This window comes from Sinocyclocheilus rhinocerous, unplaced genomic scaffold (genome assembly GCF_001515625.1).
Source record: "Sinocyclocheilus rhinocerous isolate Xijiao unplaced genomic scaffold, SAMN03320098_v1.1 scaffold795, whole genome shotgun sequence".
In the NCBI taxonomy this organism is placed as follows: domain Eukaryota; kingdom Metazoa; phylum Chordata; class Actinopteri; order Cypriniformes; family Cyprinidae; genus Sinocyclocheilus; species Sinocyclocheilus rhinocerous.
Genome location: NW_015630361.1, coordinates 471497 through 495295, shown reverse-complemented (window position 1 = coordinate 495295; position 23799 = coordinate 471497). Strand labels below are relative to the sequence as shown.

Sequence of the window (23799 nt, the reverse complement as noted above, 5' to 3'; positions counted from 1 at the left end):
TTGTCACACTGCAGGACCATCTAGATATGCACTTCCTCTTATTCTTAATTTCTAATCAAAAATCTTGATGCTTATGGACAAACATCCATGTTATCTATCAGCTCTCCTGATATATTTTTGTCAATACTGTAAAACCATAATAAATGAAAACCATAATAAACTCTCTTAGAAGAGTTTCTTTTCAAAGTTCACTATGAATGAGGTGCTGCGCTTGTGCATAACGATGCTTAATGATGATGATATGAGATCTCATGAATGAAAGTCGGAGCTGAAATGTTCTCGAGCTCCATCGCGAATGCTGTACAAATAAGCGCGATTGCCATCGCCTTTGGCCACGAGTGCGCACAGGAGATACTGAGCAAATATTTGCGCGTCTTGGCGTCGCGTGGTCTCAGTGTTTACTCAGAGAGAGGAGTTGAGGGCAGCTCAAAGCGAACCGCGTCACCTCCGTTATGTTTATTTATAAAGCGCGTTTGAGGGCACTTCCTCGGTCTATGTGGGGTCAGGCGGTACTCACCAAAGCGGATCCGTAAATGCATGGTGGGCTCGACTTCCACACAAGATTCCTGATTGGTCGCCGCGTCCGACCGAGATAAACACGGCCGCGAGTATATATATAGTGGCATTTAAGAGAAACTTCACGAACACTTTTACGCAAGATGAGAGCGCATATCCAGAAAGGTCCTCAGATTCTGGAGCTGCTGAAGAGGAAGTCTGTGGGGCTTCAGCACTGCAAGCCCACATCCTCCGTGTGTGTGCTGGACTCGAAGGATGCTGCGGAGAGCGGTCTCGACTCCATCCCTGGACCAACCAACTGGCCGCTGTTCGGAAGCCTCATCGAGCTGCTCCGGAAAGGAGGTCTAAAAAGACAACATGAGGCGCTGGTATGAACCTCTTTATTGTTATCCATTATGAAACAATTATTTTATTTGATATATTTTACTAATATTTTAAACTTATTTATTTGAAAGATTTTAAATTCACCTTCTCATTTCTATTTATTATCTATTATTTTTAGTCCAATTAAAAAAAAAAACTTTTTTATTTGAATAATTACTTTAAACTTAATTTCATAATTACATTTTATACATAAATTTCATTTTATGCAAAAGTATAGTATACAGTATAAACAGTATGCCTTGCTTTCCATTAATAATAACAACAATAATATTAATAGTGATAGTAAATGCATGATTTTATTTCAATTTATTTTCATTTATAGTTTACTTATTTATATGTACACTATAAATTAACTTACATTTTTTTAGTGAAATTTATTGAAACTTTTTTTCATTTATTTATGGTTACTGGTTATGGTTAAAATTTTCTTATTTATATATACACTATAACATAACTTTGATGTTTAGTGAAGTTTACTGTTTTTTTTTTTAATAATAAATGCATTACTTTTTTGCATTCTTTTCATAACTTATAACTTATTTATTTACTTAATTATTTTAACTTTTAACTTATTTTACTTATTTATGCTTATTTGAATCCCACCTTGTCCTAATAATAGTTTAAATAAAAAAAAACATTATTTATTTATTTATTCATTCATTCATTCCTGTACATTTCTTCAGTTTTAAGGGTGTTTTCTCTGTCCTTCTGTGTTTTTAACCTCAGATCCATTACCATAAGAAGTTTGGGAAGATCTTCCAGATGAAGCTGGGCTCTTTTGAGTCGGTTCACATTGGTGCACCATGTTTATTGGAGGCTCTTTACAGAAAAGAGAGCAACTATCCTCAGAGACTGGAGATCAAACCATGGAAAGCCTACAGAGACATGCGGGACGAGGCTTATGGGCTGCTTATACTGTAAATATCATAATTAATTTACAAATGCATGTGAGATTTAATTGCTTATTTCGTAATATTCTAAAATGCAAACAAATGTATTTGCAGGGAAGGAAAGGACTGGCAGCGGGTGCGCAGCGCTTTCCAGCAGAAACTCATGAAACCGACCGAAGTCATGAAACTGGACGGCAAAATCAATGAAGTGAGTTCTGCTTGAGAAATATCAAGTATAGTTCACATTCGTGCAAAGACTGTTTGAATGACTGCTTGGTGTCTTTATGGAAAGGTTTCAGCCTATATATATATATATATATAAATTATGCATTTATTGTACATCTATTTTAACAAATAACATTTTATTTACTTCTAATCATAAAATACAATGTAAGAACATACACACACTCAAACTGTCCTGTTTTTAAAATGTTTAATCAAAAATATCACCGACTAATCAAGCAATCCATCATCTTAACAGCTAAACTCTACATTGACAAGAATCTGAAGAGGCAATCAAACGGCAAAACCGGAAACTTCCTCTGCGACATCTACCACCAGAGCCATCTGACCAAGAAGGAGCTGTACGCCGCCACAACCGAACTCCAGGTCGGAGGAGTGGAGACGGTACGCACTTTCATGACCCCACACAAACCAACTTGTTTTTCACTAGCTTGTTTTCGAGTCACACGCGAGCGAGCTAAGAAAACAGTTGATTTAACTCGTCTTTGTTCTGCTCTTATCCAGGCTAAGATTGAACAACACACAGCTTAGCTCAATCAAGCACATAAGTCAGAAGAATGAGGCAGAGCAGGCGTAGCCGTTCAGGGAGGGACGCTGTACAGCGTGGCCCAACTGACCAAACAAATCCTTCTTGTTTTCCCTTTGCAGACCGCTAATAGCATGTTGTGGGTTATTTTCAACCTCTCACGTAACCCCTGCGCCCAAGCTAAACTTCTGAAGGAGATCCAGGACGTGGTGCCTGCAGGAGAAACGCCGCGAGCCGAGCACATCAAGAACATGCCCTACCTCAAAGCCTGCCTGAAGGAGTCCATGAGGTGGGCAAAATATCCTTCAACATGTGCCTAATGGCTCCTAAAATAGGCTACACTGAAATGATTTGGTGTAGAAACAATTTCTGCTCAAAAAATGCTGGTAAATTTCACAATTTCAAAGAAACAGCAACTGAAATATTATGTTCTACTGATTTCTTTCTAAAAGGTTCTTTAGATTATTCAAATGGGGAAAAAACGGTTCTTTGAGGAACTGTTCACTGAAAAGTTCTTTGGGGAACCAAAAATGTTTCTTAGACTTTTGAAGATAAAGGTTCTTTATTGGAACTTTATTGGTTCCATGAAGAACCTTTAACATCCATGGAACGTCACAAGGTTCTTTACACTCTTAAAAATAAAGTTTCCAAAATCAGGTTTCGCATCATTGCCATTGAAGAACTATTTGGGGTTTCCAAAAGAACCCTTAAGTGAACAGCTCTTAAAAGAACCATTATTTTCTTAGTGTGAAGAACATTTTAATAATCTAAAGAACCTTTTGTGGAATGGAAAGGTTGCATGGATTTTAAAGGATCTTCATGGAACCATCAATGCCAATAAAAAATTGTAATATTCAATTATACCTTTATATCTTGTACAGTAAAAAAAATATTAAGAAGAAGAAAAAATATATATATATAGAAACAAATACAATTATTATTAGAGAAATGTAATTTGCTCAGAACATTGTTGCATAAATCTGTTGCACAATGATGCTTTAAAGTGCTTTGCATAAACAGATATGAACATACAAGTTAAGGTTAAAATCACTTATAAGTTAAAGTTGTATTTCAAACCTTTTATCAAAATATTATCTCAATTTATATAGAAATTTTAATGTACATTTTTAAATTGCAAACATTGATAATAATCAGAAATAAGCAGCAAATCATAATGTTTTCTGAAGGATCATGTGACACTAAAGAGTAATGATGCTGAAAATTCAGATTTGCATCATAGGAATAAATGACATTTTTTTATCTTGTACAATAAAATACCTTTATATCTTGTACAGGACCATTTTTTTTAGTCTGAGGAACATTTGAATAATGTTTTCCACTATAAAGAACCTTTAGTGGTTCTATGGATGTTGAAGGTTGTTCATTGAAATGTCAGTGCCAACAAAGAACCTTTAACATTCATGGAATCTTTCCATTCCACAAAAGGTTCTATAGTGCAAAAAGGTTCTTCATATTATTAAAATGTTCTTCAAAAATGAGGAAAATTATTCTTTTAAGAACTGTTTACTGAAAAGTTCTTTTGGGAACTCAAAATGGTTCTTACACACTTAAAAAAAAGTTACTATAAAGTTACTATAGCGAAAAAAGTTTCGATTTTTAATATGTTTTTCAAATTGTTCTTCTAAGAACCGTTAAGTGAAAAGTTCTTTGGGGAACCAAAAAATGGTTCTTACACTGGTTCTTTATTGGCATCAATGATTCCATGAAGAACCTTTAATATCCACAGAAACTTTTCCATTCCAAATTGATGCAAAATGGTTCTTTAGATTAATAAAATGCTCTTCAAACTAAGAAAAATGGTTCTTTTAATGGTACTTTTCAATGAAATGTTCTTTGAGGAACTAAAAAAACGTTCTTCTATGGCATCGCTGCAAAAAACTTTCTTTGGAACCTTTATTGTATAGTCGTCCCATCACTCTTCTGTTGAATTCTCAGTATCAGCTGTGAAAGGTTATGAGGTGACTCATGATCATCACTAATAGAATGGCAGTAGATTAGGCTGGTCGTTCCCAGATCTAGTCAGCTGACATAATACTCCTGACTGGAATCTGAAAGCACATGGAAGCATGTTTATACCTTATGCCTATACGCTTTCATGTTTCAGGCGACAGTCATGCGTTACAGGAAGACACGGTACGGTTTATCCATCTGCACCACTGGAGCTGATGTTGTATAGCTGCTTTTAACTAAATGTAAATATACACTCCGTATTTTTTAGTCCATAGTAAGGGGTCCGGTTTGTCTGATTTGTCGTTGTGTTTTCTGACTTGTTATTTTGTTTTCGAATTTGTCATTGTGTTTTCTGACTTGTTATAATGTTTTCTGAATTGTTGTTGTGCTTTCTGAATTGTTATTTTGTTTTTTAGACTTGCATTTCCGTTTGTAATTTGTTATTTTGTTTTCAGAATTGTGATTTGCTTTGCACTTCTCGGCCACCGTAACACGGACATTAAAGCAGGATAATGCTGAAGCATGTGCTGGGAATGTTGATGGTGTATTTGTGGGATTATCTAGGCTTGACTTGCATTAGCAGCATAATGTGCCTCATACCTTTCATCTTACGCGCTCACGCATGCTAAAAAAAAAAGAAGGAAATTCTCAGAAATTCTCAAAAGCAAGAGGTTCATTGTTGTCTTTTTTTCCTCCACAGAGTTTCACCGTCTGTGCCGTTCACCAGCCGTACCTTAGATAAAGACACCGTGCTGGGCGATTATACTCTGTCCAAAGGAGTGAGTATCTCATTATTAGACCTGCTCGCTACTGCCCCCTATATGAACTCCAGTGAGAGGCCTGGAAGTCTATTGGCAGCTCCATTCTAAGACAGCATCCTAACCGATACAAGACTGATTTAAAAAGCTATAAATTAGCAGCAAAAAATGCTCCTCTCATGACAGCACCATAGATTCCAATAGAATTTAACGTTTTGCAATATTAGTAATGTGATACTCTAATACACAAAAATATGTAACAATAGTAAAATATTTAAATAGTCAGTATTTAATTAGACACTGCTTTTTAAAATTATATTTAGATTTTTTAAATGTTATATATAGTAATAAATGTTTAAAATTAATTAGTAATATTAATTATAATTAACAAATATTTTTAATTAGAGTTCACATATATTTTATGATAAATTAAACATTAATAAAATTAATAATTATATTATATATACATACACTATATGTAATTGTGTAAAATATTATCTTAATTATTTAATAATAATAATAATTAATAATTAATACATATATTTTATTATATAAATATATATATATTCATAATTATAAATATAATTTTACATATACGTATAAAATATAATTCATTATAACTAAATATAATACTTTGAAATAAATATAAAAATATAATATACAATTATACTTAATATTAAACTATCATTATAATACAAAGTATAATATATTTATATATTTTATCTTAAAAGGCTTACTAAGTTACGCAAAAGAGCCACAAGACAGTAACTAGGATGTGTCCCCGTCATTGCTTTATCATTTTATCTGTTAAATGTGAAGTTGTATAGACATTTTATGCATTGCACATGATTGAATTAATAATAAAAGGGAATTTGAGTGCATTACATTTATTTATCGCTATTTCTCATGATGTTCCCAGACCATCCTGATGATCAACAGTCAGGCTATCGCTTCAAACGAGGAGTATTTTGACAACGGGAAGCAGTTCAGACCAGAGCGCTGGCTTCAGGAGAAAAGCTCCATCAATCCGTTCGCACACGTGCCGTTTGGGATCGGAAAGAGGATGTGCATCGGCCGGCGGCTCGCTGAGCTACAGATCCAACTCAGTCTGTGCTGGGTACGATTACTGGACACTAAAGGCTAAAGCAATACTTCTAGGTCTTAATATGAGTAGATTAATGTCATGTGTTCACGCTCTTCATCACAGATACTACGTGACTATGAGATTGTGGCCACAGATCATGAGCCGGTGGATGCGCTGCACGCAGGAACTCTGGTTCCCAGCCGAGAGCTTCCCGTGGCTTTTGTCCGCCGATGAGGTATGAAAATGACTTCAAACATCTCATTCAGACCAGTTAGTAGACGTTTGATGCTCCTGTGTGCATTCTGAGGCTCTTCTCTTGTGTTTTGAAACGTGTTTTTTTTGTCTTTGCAGATACTAACCTGAACGGATGACTCCATATAAATGGATCTGACACATTACGAGGCCTTTATACTGCTGCTAACCTATAGAATGTATCAGTCAGTGAAAAATTTAAGGGGGTCTGAATACTTTCCGTACCCACTGTATACCTCAGACTGTTTGTATATTGTGTTATGATACTAGCAAATAATTCCTCTATTTATTTACTTTATTAAAATGACAGCTTAAAATAAATATTTAAGGTTTTTCCATAATTGCTGCTACCTAGTATATTACTATAGTAAATATATTTAACTAAAATATTTACTAAAATTATTATGTAGAGATGGTAAATTTTCTATGCAATATTATTTAGTACTGAAATCGTTCCATGTACAGTATTATGTAAAAAAAATTTTTTTTCTTCTTTTTTTTTATACAAAAGGTGTAGAAATGCTGCATATATATATGTTATATAAAACAGAAATGTAACATTCTATTTATGTACTCAGTAATAAATATGTATAATATGTTTAAAGTTTGTCTGTATGAGTGTTGAGAAAACAATGAGTGATTGTTGAAAAGAAAACCATGAGAGTCTAGAAATTCACTGGATATTTTTCTTCACTTATGTTCTTAATAAAAGGTTGAAATGAAATTCTGTGGTCTGATATAAATGGAAATTCTTTGCTTTCACTTACATACACACACATAAGCCATGCCATCTGGACATTGTAATCATTCCATACTATAGTGAACCATGGTTTCACTGTCTGATAAAATAATCTCAAAAAGAGGTTTTATATCAGACAAAAATATGAGGAATATAATGACTATTTCTCTGTAGAAATTAAGGCTAAAGTTGATTTTTTTTTTTAAACTGGATGTTCTATTCAGACATGCCTTGTATGTATGTGTGTGTGTGTGTGTGTGTGTGTGTGTGTGTGTGTGTGTGTGTGTGTACACATATTCTGCTCACCAAAGCTGCATTTATTTGATAAAAATACAGTAAAAATACAGTAAAAATCTAAAAGAAGTGTTTTATATTTGAATATATAGTAAAATGTCATTTATTCCTGTGATCAAAACTGTATTTTCAGCATCATTACTCCAGTCTTCAGTGTCACATGATCCTTCAGAAATCATTTTAATATACGGAGTTGCTGCTCAAGGAACAATTATTATTATTATCAATCTTGAAAACATTGAAAACATTGAATTTCAATGAAAAGAAAGTTTAAAAAACAGCATTTGTTTGAAATAGAAATCTTTTGTAACATTATAAATGTATTTAAATGTGTCACCTTTGATCAATTTAAAATCCATGCTTAACACCTTTTTCTTTCTTTCTTTCTTTCTTTCTTTCTTTCTTTTTAACAAGTTTACCTACTGTAAAGTTTTGAATGGTACCGTAACACAGTTTCCACAAATATGTGAAGCAGCACAACTGTTTTCAACACTGATAATAAGAAATGTTTCTAGAACTTTTTTTTGTTTCTGATGTCAGTGAAGCATCTTATTCTGAGATCTAGTAGTACCAGCACTGATATTTTGCCAGATTCAGAATTTAAGCAAAATGAAATGAAAGGTAAAATATAATAAATACAAATAATATTATTCAATAAAAATAATATTAAAATAATAACATGAATGTGTCTATATGTTATTGCTGTTGTTGTTGTTTTGCTCTGTCTGTGTTGACCTGTTCTCGGGGGTTCATGGGGTGGATGGGGGTGTTTGGGTTAATTGGCCACTCTGAGCCTGTCAGCTGACACTGGACTGACACAGATTCAATAATGTCATCATGTTCTGGTATTTCACAAGCTATGAACCTGATGTTTTGACAGAAAGGCACACAAAAACACTGCCAAGTGATATAACAGCAACTACTGTAACTTTAACCCCAGTTTCTCAACGTCCCTTTGCTTTGGCCTGATGCCAGTGTCGTTCACCTCGAGTCGTGTGGGTTTAGAGCAAAAACACACTCACTACGCCAATAGAGCAATGCAATAAAGTCAAATGCCTGATTGCCGCCCGTGTTTATAGTAGTACCACAATTAAAGTCAAGCAGTGACTGAATCATCCAAACCTAATGTTTATTTATTTATTTTTTTTACATGATCTATACTGTAACTGTAATGGAATGGCATTACTGTAATTAAATTGTCATGTTCTTGTCTTATTAGTTTCCTATACGAGTTCTTGCAGGATGTGTTTATCCCATAGTAGAGCTGCTGACACAAGACTGGATTCCTGCTTGATCAATGTCAAACTCAAACAACACGTTCAACACTGACATTATTCAAATCCTGAGACTGGCATAAATTCGGTGAGGTTTTCCAGTTCACTTATATGATGAAAAAAATATAGAATTCCAAGAAAAATACACCGCAGTAATCAACAACTTTTGATACATTTGATAATAATAATAATAATAATAATAATAATAATATGGATGCAAATATTCATTCAACCCTGTACAGCAAAAAAATAAATAAATGTCAAAATATACAAACATGGGCAAAAACAATTTTTTCTAAAAATATGTTTCACAGTACATTTACATCAATATATTTTCGACCAATATATTTTGGCCAGTTTTTGTATATTTTTAAAAGATATTTTAAAAATATAAATATATTTTTAAAAGCATTTCAAAATATATTTTGCTCTCAATATATTGAAATGCAAGAAAATACATTCACATATGTACTATTTATAGAAAATCCTTATTAATGAATGAATAATAATGAATAATAATAATTTAATTAATTAACTGTGTTTAAAAAATTGCACATTATTAAATCATTTTAAATCTAGTTTTGATCTAAATGTAGGTTATAGTAGAACTGGAAATTTCAGATTGCATTTTCCTGCCCTTGAAATACATTTTGAAATATAATTTGGTATATGAAGGTTGAAACTAACTAACTAACTAAATAAATAAATACTATATCAAAATATCCTGAAAAAAATGTATCACAGTTTCTACAAAAATATGAAGCAGCACAACTGTTTTCAACATTGATAATAATCAGAAATGTTTCTTGAGCAGCAAATCAGCATATTAGAATGATTTCTGAAGGATCATGTGACACTGAAGACTGGAGTAATGATGCTGAAAATTCAGCTTTGATTATAGAAATCAATTACAATTTTTGATATATTCAAATAGAAACCAGTTCTTTTAAATTGTAAAAATATTTCACAATATTACTGTATTTGATCAAATAAATAAATAAATAATGCAGCCTTGATGAATGAAAGACTTCATTCAAAAACATACTGACTCCAAAGTTTGAATGATATCATAAATAACTAACCTTTACACACACACATGAGCTGAATGAAATTGGTTTAACCTGTAGAAACCTTAAACAAACCAACCTATATCCATTTTTATATGTATTATCAGCAGTCTCCTTATCATTCATGCTTTCTTACTGTATACGACAGCAATTAAAGTGGAAGCTTTCGTATTCTTCAAAAGGTCATTCACTTCAAGACATCTTTACTCAGAGGCAGATAAATGTGAGTATAATCTCTGTATGGGCTGGCCATCACTACGTCTAGTAGTACGAGAAGTAAACTATTGTACAATATATTTGGTTTATTCTAATATGCGGTGAATTCAGATAAATCTTTCTACTTTCAATGTCAAAAATCGCCCTGTGCCTTGAATTCAGCACTAATCCTAGTGAAATTGAACAATACCTGTAATACTTTCAATTACTTTCTGACATGTGAAAGCATGATCATTTGGGAGACTGTAAAATATGAATACCGTGGCTTTAAAACTGATTTTTCTGATGTGACATGAACTAGACGTACTTGTGATGCAACAGAATGCCACTCTTTGAGGAACAAAATATTAAAGTGTAAAAGGAAAATCGCATATGTTGTTTTAAAACTGCTGTGATGTAGTTGCAATATTTCACAAAATGATGTGCAAAAAAAACATATTCAAGTACACATAAAGGTGCTTCACGATGCCATAGAAGAAACTTTTTGGTCTAAATGGTTCCATAAAGAACCTTTAACATCTGAAGAACCTTTCTGTTTTACAACAGGTTCTTTGTTGGCGAAAGAAGGTGCTTCAGATTATAAAAAGGTAAGAACGAGATGGTTCTTTAAAGAACTTTGACTGAATGGTTCTTTGTGGAACCAAAAATGGTTCTTCTATGGCATCGCTGTGAAGAACCTTTTGAAGCACCTTTATTTTTAAGAGTGTATACGAAACCACTAAATGCACTACAGTGCATTATTGTGCATTAAATTCATTATTCGTCAACTTTCACAGGTACCAAACGATCTAACATGCAATTTGGATAGAAAATATCCCTCTGATCCACACGAGGTCTTTTTAGCTAATGGGGCAGCAATGGATATTTTAAGGTTGATGATGACTGATGATCTGAAAAATTCAAAAATAGTTCAAAGTTAACTATTAAAAAGGAATAGCTGAACGTAAGTTCACAAATAAAATATATTGTTTAAATTGTTACTACCTTGAGTTATTTTGGAATAAATGTATTGCTTAATATAATAAATGCAATGCTTAAAACACTAACTTGATGAGATTCATAGCTTTAATAAATAGAATATACTGCAAACTAAAGTTGAAGATTATTTTCATGTGTTTTATACAGTATGTTTCCAAAATAAAACTGTTGTTTTACAATATTGAGCATGTGGTAGTTTTTTTAAGTTGATCGTAAAGCCATTGCTGCCAGTCATTTGATGTTTAACCTTTACGTACAGTGTTGATCAAAATGCAAACTAGGTTCTAATTGAACGTACAGTTGTGTATTCGCCCATGTTGAAAGGTACGACGTTGAAACAACGTCGCGTTATCAATGTTGATTCAATTTGCAAAATCAACACCTAATTCAACGTTAATCTAACGTCTACAGAACGACCTTAATTCACCCATGCTTAAGGTAAGAGTGAAACGTCACAACAGCAACGATGATCCAATTTGTAAAATCGAAACATAATCCAACATTGATTCACCGGTGAATCAACGTTGAAATGCCAGCTGGGGTGTTTCTCACACAGCATTTCTTCGGATGTGACAACACAACTCTAAATGACAAACTCATGTTTTTTGGTCCTTAAGCTTTATAACAATGTATTGCTTAAAGTGGGCTTGAAATATAATCGGATGGGATTAATTTAAATGAAATACAAAATGCTTTAAGGAAAACGTGACAAGTCGCATGACTTTTAAAAACATATAACTCAATATTTAACAACGTTTATGCGCACAACTTTTGTTTTTCATGATTTTATAATTATATTGCATATGGGTCAAAGATGAAAAGGGTGTTTCCAGTATATCATTTAAAAAAAATAATAATTAAATCTGTAATACAGATTTAAATTTTTTTTACATTTTTTAAAAAAAAGTTTGTTCCCCCATGCATTAGAATGTGTCCTGTTTAACTTTATATTTTTGCCTGAACAAAACATAACTAATGCATTTTTTACCATGATTTACAGAAGACACCCACTACAATGTCATTCAGCATAACAATATTTATATACACCAAAAGATCTTATTAGGCATTTTAAACATGGATCATTTGATAACATTGAAACACTATTTAAGCATCACAGTGCAGCCCTCAAATACAAATTAACTTAAATCTTTATATTGTGTGCTAATGTCACGGAATGCCTCAGGAAAACAAAATAGCAGATCCAAGTGCAGCTTTAATTCACACACAAAAAAAAAAATAAATAAAAAAAAAATTCAAAACAGAGCCAAACGGAAACCATAAACACAACGAAACAGGGGAAACAGAAAACAATGTAACTGGTCCAATACTGCAGCAACCAAGGATAAAGTGAGCATGGTATAATTAGCTCCGTTATTAGGTAAATGATAAACAGCTGGAGGTAATGAAAGAATAATAAAGACCAGGGCGGAGCCGGAGGGACAGACCAGCGAGGCTCCGGCCGAACAGGAACCCCGGCGGGCGACCAGGGTGGAGCCAGGAGCTTGGCAGGCAGCAAAGGTAGAGCTGACAACCACCTCAGTGGAGCTGACAAGGCAGATGAACCCCCTAGCGGCTCAGGCAGGACTGCAAAGAAGAGCACAGAGAGTTTAGTAACAGCCTTGATGGCTGTAACAGGACAGGCAGACAGTTCAGCAACGGTCCCCTTGACCGTAGCTTTACCTTGACCACCGTCCAGAGGGGAGCTGAAGCGGACGCCGCCTCGGGAGGTTCTGCAGCAGAAACCACCACCTCGGGAGGAACTAGAGCAGACTCAGTAGTGGACTCTTGGACTGGAACAAGCTCAGGAGTGAACTCAAACTTGATTAAGCTCTGGAGTGGACTCGTAGACTGGAGCAGGCTCATAGACTGAAGAGAACTCTGGAATGAACTCGTGGACTTCAGTGGGCTCTGCTCCCGGACTGGAGCAGGCTCTGAAGTGGATTCAGAGGGCTCCCGGACTGGAGCGGGCTCTGGAGTGGACTCCGAGGACTTCCGGACTGGAGCGGGCTCTGGAGTGGACTCCGAGGACTGCCGGACTGGAGCGGGCTCTGGAGTGGACTCAATGCTCCCATGCACGCAGAACAGCCCAGAGGCCAAAAGCAAAGACGGCCTTCTTGATTATGGCGGCAGCAGTGACACTGGGCGGCTCTGTGGCGACCTCTGAGACCACCAGAGTCAGGTCCTCCAGGACCACCGGACTAGGAACCACCGGAGTCAGGTCCTCCAGGACCACCGGACTAGGAACCAGGTCGGGTCTTTGCTGCCCTCCTTCTCGACCTTCGCTTGCGAGACTGAGATAGTGAAGATTCGCTATTAACTGGAGCGGGCTCGGGCATCTCCGGGGGCACTGAAATGGGCTCAGACCGACATGACATTACTAAATTGTGGTAACAGAGATAATCAATGAAATTCCAAAAGTCGAGAGTCTTAAGCCCCTCAATCTCCCAAGGAGGTAAGGGGTTGTCAAGGCAATCATTGAAAATTTTGCTGAGCTCAGAATTACAAAGTTCCAGTCCTACCACCAAAGTCCAAAAAGTCTGTGCCTGACCTCCTACTCCCATCCCCTGTTGACGAAGAGACCCCAACATTTGGAGCTGAGCCTTCCGCTCCTTCTTTGAAGCCGGAGGAAGAATTCGAATGCCCATGGTCCACAAGCCGATACACCCAGCCTAGCAGCTGGATCTGTTGATGGCTGCAGTGTTCTGTCACAAAATGACTCAGGAAAACAAAATAACAGATCCAAGCGCAGCTTGAGTTCAAAATTTAAAAAAGTCAAAACCGAGCAAAAACACTGGCTAGAGGAAATCAACCAAATGAAATCCATAAACACAAGGAAACAGAAAACACAATGTAACGGGTCCAATACTGCAGCAACCAAGGATAAAGTGAGCATGGTATAAATAACAGTGAGCTAATAGGTAAATGATAAACAGCTGGAGGTAATGAAAGAATAATCAGTGCAAGGGGTGATAGGAACTGAAGTCCAGAACAGAACAAACAATAATGCAGCAGCGTGCCCTCTGGTGGCTGTCAAGGGCACACCAGCAACTGGCTATGACAGCTAATGTCCTTCAAACCACTAGGTTTTACCTATAAGTTTTTGTAGGGAAGTGAAAGTCATTTAAAATATAATAAAATGTAGTATGATCACATATTCTTTTTTGTATTTTAATAAGTACAAGTCACAATAAGTATATTGTTTCATTTTTACATAAATATATCTGTTACGCTGAATGACCATGGTTTGTTACTCTCATTGTTCCCATAACTGAAATGTTTTTAGTATTAGTCTGTGTCATTAAATTAGTTTTAATAATATTCCTGAGTAAATGACTGCAGAAGCAAATTTTTTAATATAATAAGCATTTTACTGATGCTCCCCTGCCATGCTTGCTTAGCTTGTCACTTTGTTTCTGACTTGCTCTGACCCAAATATTGCTGCTTGCAGCCATATTTATTAACACTTTCTGTTTGCCAACATAAATGACATTATCAGGATGAGTATTTGGGTGGAGAATCCCCTCAACTGATCTCTGTTGAACTTGTGACATACTGTAGTGAGGGGGGACTCTCTGCCCAGAAATATTGGCAAGCTATTATTCTGACAACTGCAATCCTCAATACCTTGCTCTTTTCCTTGCTAAAGGCACGTTCACTCCAAGTTTGGTAACTAGAATGATAAAGATAAAGATATAGTTTAAAAAAATCATTCTAAAAATAAAAGAATAGCAGATTCCACAGCACAAATAACAATAACTGCACCGAGATATGATAATAGCAGAATCTCCTTTATATTGTTGGATTTATTTTTTATTTTAATTTTTTACAGTTGATGAATGATAAAAACACTGACTGCCAATCAGAATCCATTCCACTTTAAAGAGCTCGAGCATTTAAAGCAGCAGAAGATAAACCTGCAGCGCATGCTTAGAATGAACATTGCTATCGTTCATTGGTGTCGAGGCTTGCATAGTTACTGTTATAGTTATTGTTAAATTATATCATGCTCTCTGCCAGATGTTTCTGTGATTTTGCCTCTCTATGCTCCCTCCTCCCTTTAGGGTTCTCTCTTTTCCCTCTTTTGTCTTTTCTCTTATAAACGCATGCGCATACATGTATATTTCCTCAGGAGTTCAAATGATCAGAGGAGGACGGGGGCTATAGGCCCGAAGGTTGAGTTTGGACTGACCGAACTGTATAGTTCAGTTGAGAAAAGGTATCCTCGGCCAAGTGTATGCCTAATATGTCCAGAACTTCCTGGCCAGACTTCCATTTTATATAACGTATATTTCTTGGCTTGTGTACCACACATATGTGGTGTATAATTCTCATTGGATACACCACTGCACCACCCCTTACGATGTGACTATATAATGTTGAAGTAATAATAAACTTTGAAGAAGTTTGTGAACACACAGTTGGCTTCATGTTCATAACTCTTTCCATGGACCCATGTCTACATGAATGATAAGGAACTGAGAGTGTTGAGAGTGGCTATCAACTGGCCATCCATTTCAAACAGTGAGCTTGACCAGTAAAGTTAATCACAATTATTCACAAAATCTATTTATCTTACCAAAAATCTCACAATAAAAGTGTTTTTTGGCATTTCACTGAATGACGTGTTTTTGTAACCTATGTTACCACACCATGAAAAGATGGAATTATCAAATATTTAAAGGGGTCCTATTATGCTTTTTCACTTTTTCAACTTTAGTTAGTCTGTAATGTTTCTGTTTGAGCATAAAAAAGATCTGCAAAGTTACAAAGCTCAAAGTCCACTTCAAAAGGAGATATTTTATTTAACAGAAATCACTCTTCAAAAACTACAACGAACGACTCGTTTGGACTACAATGCATATTTTCCGACGAATGGGACGAGACCTTGGTTGAGCTGCACTAGAGAAGGCAACCAGTGTTATCACTATGACGTATGACTAGCTTTCCCAAGGCAGAGGAACTTAGAGTGGTTACAATCATCCGGGTTTAAATCGTGCTCAAATTGATTTGATTTTGACGCAATATTTACACTGAAGCTTGCAGGCGGCTATGGTAAGGGGCATGACTTTTCCAGGCGCCGAGTGCTGCCACTCACAGCACACACTGGCCCAGCTAACCAATCACAGCACATTTCGTATTTCAGAAGGCGGGCCTTCATTTGATACAGGAACTATTCGAGCCGTTCATGCCAGACTGGGGAGAGAGGTGTTGTAATAATGTAAAATATGTGAAAAATAATGTGTTTTTCGAACAACCTAGTATAAGAGCCTGTTCTAGTACACCCCCAAAACAAAATCAAGACTTTGTAAAAGAGCATAATAGGACCCCTTTAAGAGCAATAATCTCACTTTTCTTGCAGCACCACATGGTCTTTAGGGTGCCATCTGATGGTGTCACACACTGTTAAACGACTATCAGCTTTTTATATGATTTCAGAATGGCATCTTGTTCTTGTTACACAAAAGTCCCCTGGTTATTTAAATACTTAAAAAAACAATAAGACATAGTCCTTTTAATATAATACAGCCAACACTTACTTGAAAATGCCAAGACAACAAATGTATTTTTAACTTGGTATTTTATATGTTTATTTAAAGATGTAATGGTAAAATCAAAGTCCGGACCATTACCTACGCTAAATGACAATTTTACACTTTGGAACATTATTTCCCCCATATTTTGACATTTTATTTTCACCAAAGTTATTTGAAATATGAAAGCAGACTCTTTACTTGTATTTAACATGTCTTTTGATGTATATACAATTACTTTTGTAAACTTAATTTGATGCGGACACCAAAATTGTGACATATATATCGTTCCCCAAATCCCTAAAGAACAACACGAGACCATCATGCAGATGAGTAAGTTAAATAATCACAGCAACTTCACTTTTTGGTGGAACTGTCTTCAATGGATAAATACATTTAAAATGTTTGCAGGTGTAAGTGCAAGTCTACATAGATAGATAAATAGATAGGTAGATAAAAATGTTAGCTACTTACTGTTTAATTTGGTTATTGTTATTGTTTATTTCTAATAAGAGGTCGGTTCGTGTCTGACAGATCCTGCACTGTCGATCACACGAGGTGTGTTAAAAACACATTATCAGCGGTTTTCATCAGTGCAAAGTTCACAAGGACATGCTCGGATCAGACCGGACATTTTACTCATTTCATCTGGAGTTTACAGTTTCCTAAACATATATAGAAATGTCCTAAACATAGATAAACACGTGTTTGAATATGAGTGAAGAACTTTCAGCTTTCACTCATCTGTTCTTTTGAGGAGGGTCTTCTTCTTCTTCTTCTTCTTCTTCTTCTTCTTCTTCATGTTTTATGGCGGGTGGCATCCAACGTTAAGGTGCATTACCACCACCTACTATACTGGAGTGTGGACCAGAGTGACTAACAGAACTTTACATTTAAAAAAACCAATTATTAATAATAAAAATAACAATTATACTTTATATTCTATTTATTTGAGGAGGGTCTTTCGCGCTGTTCTGCTATTATCGCCACCTAGCGTTACCGAGCCGTTACTGCTGAGTTTCACTTCACTGCCTTTTTAATGTGCTGTATGTATACAAATATAATATTAATAGTAATTTTGAAAGTAGCTTCTTATTTTCCCTTAATTATTTTAATATGTTAGTGTCATAATATAATGAAAACTCGAGGTTTTAATTTTCTATGTTGGGATAGAGCTTATTCAAGTTTTTTATAGGATGAACAGAACATGTGGTTACAATACAAATGGCTTGTTTCATGTGCCTCAGTGGAACTCAGATGAAAAAGTACTTTTTAATACTTAAAAAGTCTACATTCATCCTTCCACAATTTAAGTCTTTAAAAAGGTCTTAAATCAGATTCTTAAAGTCATGGCATTAAATGTTGCATGCATTGCTAAAAATGATTATCTACCTTTTTATTTGTTTTCCCATACAAATATTTTAACATCCTTAAATCAAGATACATTTCGCCTACTATAAAACCTGTTTTCCTTTTTTTTTTAATAAAAAAATAAATAAAAATACCTCCGGGTTTACATTTACCTTAATAAACCTTAAATATATATATATACATCTTAAACTTACAAAAAGAGCCTTGCTATCTATGTTTTTGAACATATGGTATTCTCTGAAGTATGTTGGAGTACCATGCAAATACTATGGACGAAACATAATGAATACGTATGGGAATGCCTTGGTACTTTGATTATGGTTATGATTTTCATATTCATGTACCATGATATTTATATGGTTCTCAAGGAATGTTATGGCTCTATCATGTCAAACAAACGGGATTACTGGCTTAAAATAAGGTAATATAGTACCATGTACCATACTTTTTGGTAATAGTAGATTATTACTTATAGTAATACTTGTTAGGGTAAAGTCCAATTTTGCAGCAAATAATGTGTACACACTTGTGTGTGTGTGTGTGTTTGTGCATTTAGTTCAATTACATTCAAATACAGCACAAAAAGAACAAGAGAAATATGAAGCATTGTTGTACAGTTCAGAATGTGAAAAAATGAGCAACAAAATATGAAGTGAACGTGTAAAAATAAATTCATAAAATTAAATAAAAAAATAAAATGTATTCTACTATATAATATATTCACATAAATTTGAAACGCTTTAGAATTGTTACGTTTCTTGTTTTGTAATAGTAGATTATTACTTATAGTAATACTTGTTAGGGTAAAGTCCAATTTTGCAGCAAATAATGTGTACACACTTGTGTGTGTGTGTGTGTGTTTGCATTTAGTTCAATTACATTCAAATACAGCACAAAAAGAACAAGAGAAATATGAAGCATTGTTGTACAGTTCAGAATGTGAAAAAAAGGGGCAACAAAATATGAAGTGAACGTGTAAAAATAAATTCATAAAATTAAATAAAAAAATAAAATGTATCCTACTATATAATATATTCACATAAATTTGAAACGCTTTAGAATTGTTACGTTTCTTGTGTTCTCATATTTGAAAGCGTTGTTATTGTACATTGTGAGCGTTTTAAGGTTAATCTTGTCTTGTGAATATAACACTTTGCCAAAATAATTAAAAGATTAATAATGCAATTTTATTATAGGCTATATTTGGGTTCTGCAGCAGGACAATGATCCCAAACACACCAGCAAGTCCACCTCTGAATGGCTCAAGAAAACAAGATTAAGGTTTTGGAGTGACCAAGTCAAAGTCCAGACTTAAATCATGACCTTAAACAGTCCATTCATGCTCGAAAACCCTCCAATGTGGCTGAATTAAAACAATTCTGCAAAGAAGAGTGGGCCAAAATTCCTCCAGACCGATGTTAAAGACTCATTGCCAGTTATCACAAATGTTTGATTGCAGTTGTTGCTGCAAAGGGTGGCACAACCATAGATTTAGGGGGCAATTAATTTTTCACATAGGGCCAGGCAGGTTTGGACCGCTTTTTTCCCTTAATAAATGAAATCATTATTTCAAAAATGCATTTTGTATTTACTTGCATTATCTTTGTGTAATATTAATATTTGTTTGATCTGAATCTTTTAAGTGTGACAAATATGCAAAATTAAAAAAAACAGGAAGGGGGCAAAAACCTTTTCACGGCACTGTGTGTGTATATATGATTTGGAAAATATAGTAAAAAAAAACAAACATTTTTTTTATGTTAAGGTGAATCCAAAACTGAAGAAAAACGGCATCAAATAAATGTTAAATATTTTCAACTGATATGTTGGGGAAAAAAGTATAAATGGTTGTATGGCACAAGATGTATGAATAAGCACGCAGTGTGTGTGATTATTAAGCGGCTTGATCAATGTTTGTGAGTGATCGAGCGGTCGCGGGCTTTAGGACCCGGATGTGCAGTGAGTCTCAGACACCGGTTGATGATCCGCTCGCGACTCATTCAATGTCTGAATGTCTGTTATCAAAGAACAATAAAACGCACGTCTCAGCCGGACACGTTACATGTCTATGCTCTTGTATTAACACTAGTCCTCGTACTCCTCTACCAGAGACCGGGCTGATCACCGCGGACCGGCGCACATCTGCATCACCGGCGGATTCCGGTGAAGAGAGCGAAGCCGCGCTCAGTCGTTCCCCGTCAGTCCGCTTCAGGCCACCGGCGACAGCATGAGCCAGAGGTTCACGGTGACCGCCGGTGACATCCAGGGCGAAGTGAACCAGCTGTTCGAGGGCGATGAGGAGACGCCGAGCGCATCTGACGCCGCGGCAGCGGAGGCATCCGGGAAAGGTGAGAGATTTATGACGCTTTGACACCTGTGAAGAATAAACTCATCCAGCAGCTGGGAATGTGAGACTGGGATATTAATAAATAATAATAATAAAATATATATATTTTCATAGGCTATTTTGATCATATATTATATAATGATATGATTTCATAATTTATCATATATATAATATGAAATACATATTTATAATATATTCATACAATATTTCTTATAGACTATATGGATTATTTTTTAATTTCATAAGGACTAAGAAAATCCATATGCCATTGCTGAAACTGTGCTTTATTATTATATCATTAAATGCACTGAACATTGGGTTTTATTTGTCTACTGCATACTTGAAGTTTTTTGTATGTCCAGTGCAAGTGTATATTTTCATTGCCCAAGCTCAAGCTGTCATATATTGCGTTCATAATCAGTACATCTTGTGTAAAATTTGAGATTTGAATCCTTCTTTGTGTGAGGAAAGAGAATCTGCTTGTGTTCATTTGTTCATCAGTACTGCAGTGCCAAATCTGACAGAGAGGCCAGTTTGGTGTCATATTCCTTATAGTGATGGATGAACGAATGGATGCAGTATGACGATGGTTACAATGTCTTGTCATGTCTGTCCGCCTTAAGTGGGCACGGTTGTCTTCACATAATGGCACTTCTGATGGTCTATTATATTTGATGAAGCCTTTGGATATTTAATGAGGCGAAATGCATTTTAGGCACGCTGCGCTGTGTGACATACAGGAAATCTATTAAATACAAGTCAGGCGGGATTAATCAGCTGTAATCATTAACCTCTTGATGTTTTCTGTGATGTGGTTTGCTATTTTTTCCTCTGAGATTCTGCTAAGTATTAAACAATTAAGTGATTTGATTGATGTAGAGAAATGCAACAAAACAGTCTGACTTTATTATTATGACAAGTAATTTATCTATGCACACTGAAAGGGACAGCGCAATGCGATGCATCAGAACAATGTTTGATGTGGCGCGGGATTTTGGAGCAGTGAGATGGAACTGTGGATGGGAATATTTAACATGACATGATGACTGAAATAGATACTAAGTGACCCACTAAATACTGAAATACTAGTGTAGGTCTAGTGTTGGTGTGTTTTGGCTTTTTACAAAGGGCTATTAGGCACCTTTTTCTTAAAATAATTGATTTGTAGCAATATGCATTGCAACTATTTGAATTGCACCATTAAGTTGTACTACAAATGTTTGTAGTTCTTCTACACCTGACAGGTCTCAGAGTTCAGTGAAGTGAATACCTGCCTACATGTCCTACATTTCTCTGAATAATAGCATGATAGGAAGCTTTGCTCCAAAAACTAGTGAGCTGCCTACCTAGGGTGCATTGTAACGTATTACTACAAGTAGGGCCGGGAATCTTCACTATCCAATCCGATCCAATTTTGGGAATTGCAATCCATTTCTAAAATGATTCTTGGTCTACATTTTTTTTTTTTTGTAAATTTTGTAAGTTTTTAGAATAATAAATTAAGTGATATAGAATTAAAAGAATTCAGATTTTTTAAAGTTTCCTTTAAAACTGTTCATAGTAAGTTGTAAGTTATAGTGCATTTATAGTTATAGCCTACAAGTTTAATAACAGCAGCATTTCACCCAAATGCATTATTTTTTCATCATTTTGAAGAAACAGTTTTGGAGTTGTGTTTATTGCAAAGTTTTGTATGGACTTTTCCAATGTTGTAAAAAAAGAACTTTATCCCTGAACTTCTGCATTTGTGTTTTACTTTGAAAATAGGCACTTTTCATATTATTTATAAATATTTTATTGAAATAATTCCTTGCTAACTTTTACAAACATAAATATAAATTTTCAAAGAAATTCTATACATGATAAAGTCTTTGAATGTTTAACGAGGCAAAATGTGCCCTTTTTCTTATTTATTAATGAGTTTACCGACTGAATATCAAATATATGTGTGCATTTTTGTTAAATTAATTATATATACTTTTAAAAATAATACCAAATTAGTAATAAATCAAAACAATTGTCCGTTAAGAATTTTAAGTAAATATAGCTTTTGATGCAAAGCCTGTTCCAAAAAAAAAAAAAAAGTTATTTGATGATATAATTATAAAATGTCTTCTTTTTCACTGCATTGCTCAGTAAAAATCAGATGTATCTTAAACATTTCATTCAATATTGAAATAAATTGAAAAAATTGCTAAACATAATTAATTTTTGGTATTACTTTACCCAGTTTAATTTATTTGAGTGTGTTTATCAACTCTCACATACACATAACACACAGAGTACTATCTGTGCGGCATTTGTAGTTGCACTTACGAGGAACATTTTAATTAGGTTACTTGTTTAGAAGGTGCAAGGCAGCTCACTAGATTGTGGAACAGAGCTTGAGGCATCTGTTCTGATGAGTTCACTACCAAACATTGGTGTTTTTGCCATGTGAAATCCATTGAAGTCACAAATCGAAGACAGTGTCCAGGAAGGTGTACTGTAGAATGTCCATCTTTGGTGTTCCCATCCATAGATGTAGAGATGCGCACCTATAGTCTCCTAGAGACGATAAAGCCTTGGAGCTCTCGTCTCCGGTTCAAGTCACCACAACGTTTCCATGACAACTGCATCCTCTTTGTGCCATGATTGGTGTGTGCTGAGGGAGTGCTGAATGCAATGATATTAGTAAAACCACAATGACTGCTCTCACCATGCATGCACTGGCCAATAATGCTGCTCTATCACCTCCTGTGTCCATAAAACAAGCATGAATTGGCTGAAACCTACTCTGAGCTCTTTATTCAGACGTGCATGGGTGTATTTGTGTGCGAGTGTCTGTATGCATGCATGCATGCATAAACAAAAAAATAGCAAAGAGAGTAGGCTATTAGTTTAGTAGTCAGTCCACGTTCTTGAGCATCACAGGTACGTTCCTGCATCTAATGGGTGTTTGGTGAGAAAGTCCTCGACGAGGATGAAGCATCGCTGCTATTTTTCATGCTATTGCTGATGTTGTTTTTATCGATCTGAGATGCCACCTATGTAGAGGTTCACCTGACTTTGAAGGTCTCCAGACAGTCTGAACGATCTAGCCCGACTCTACACGCTGTATGAAGCTAATAGGATCATTAAGACGTCCTGGATTTGGTTTAAATTATTCAGTATCTGATTCAGTGTGGCCCTCTCTTGTAGTAGCCTCATTTTAGTGGTAGATATAATAGTCAGGAGTATTTGCAGTTAAACTGGAAGAATAGTTAAATTTTTACATTTTCTGAGGTGCTGTCAGTGGTACAAAAGTCACTGGCGCAGTGCTAATTTGGTTGTTAATTCTAATCTCTTCATTGGCCGATTTCTTTTTATATTTATATTC

The 23799-nt window shown here is 35.1% G+C and overlaps 1 protein-coding gene and 1 pseudogene across 1 annotated transcript in view; both read left to right on the top strand.

The window, feature by feature from the left end:
- Positions 1-556: 556 nt before the first annotated feature.
- Positions 557-23799, top strand: part of LOC107740261 (1,25-dihydroxyvitamin D(3) 24-hydroxylase, mitochondrial-like) — a 24485-nt pseudogene continuing 1242 nt past the window's right edge.
- Positions 20173-23799, top strand: part of LOC107740262 (solute carrier family 12 member 5-like) — a 167184-nt gene continuing 163557 nt past the window's right edge. Inside the window, exon 1 of the mRNA XM_016552631.1 lies at positions 20173-20442. Within this exon, the coding sequence (XP_016408117.1) occupies positions 20322-20442 (121 nt within the window). The 5' untranslated portion in view covers positions 20173-20321. The remainder of the gene's footprint in view (positions 20443-23799) is intronic.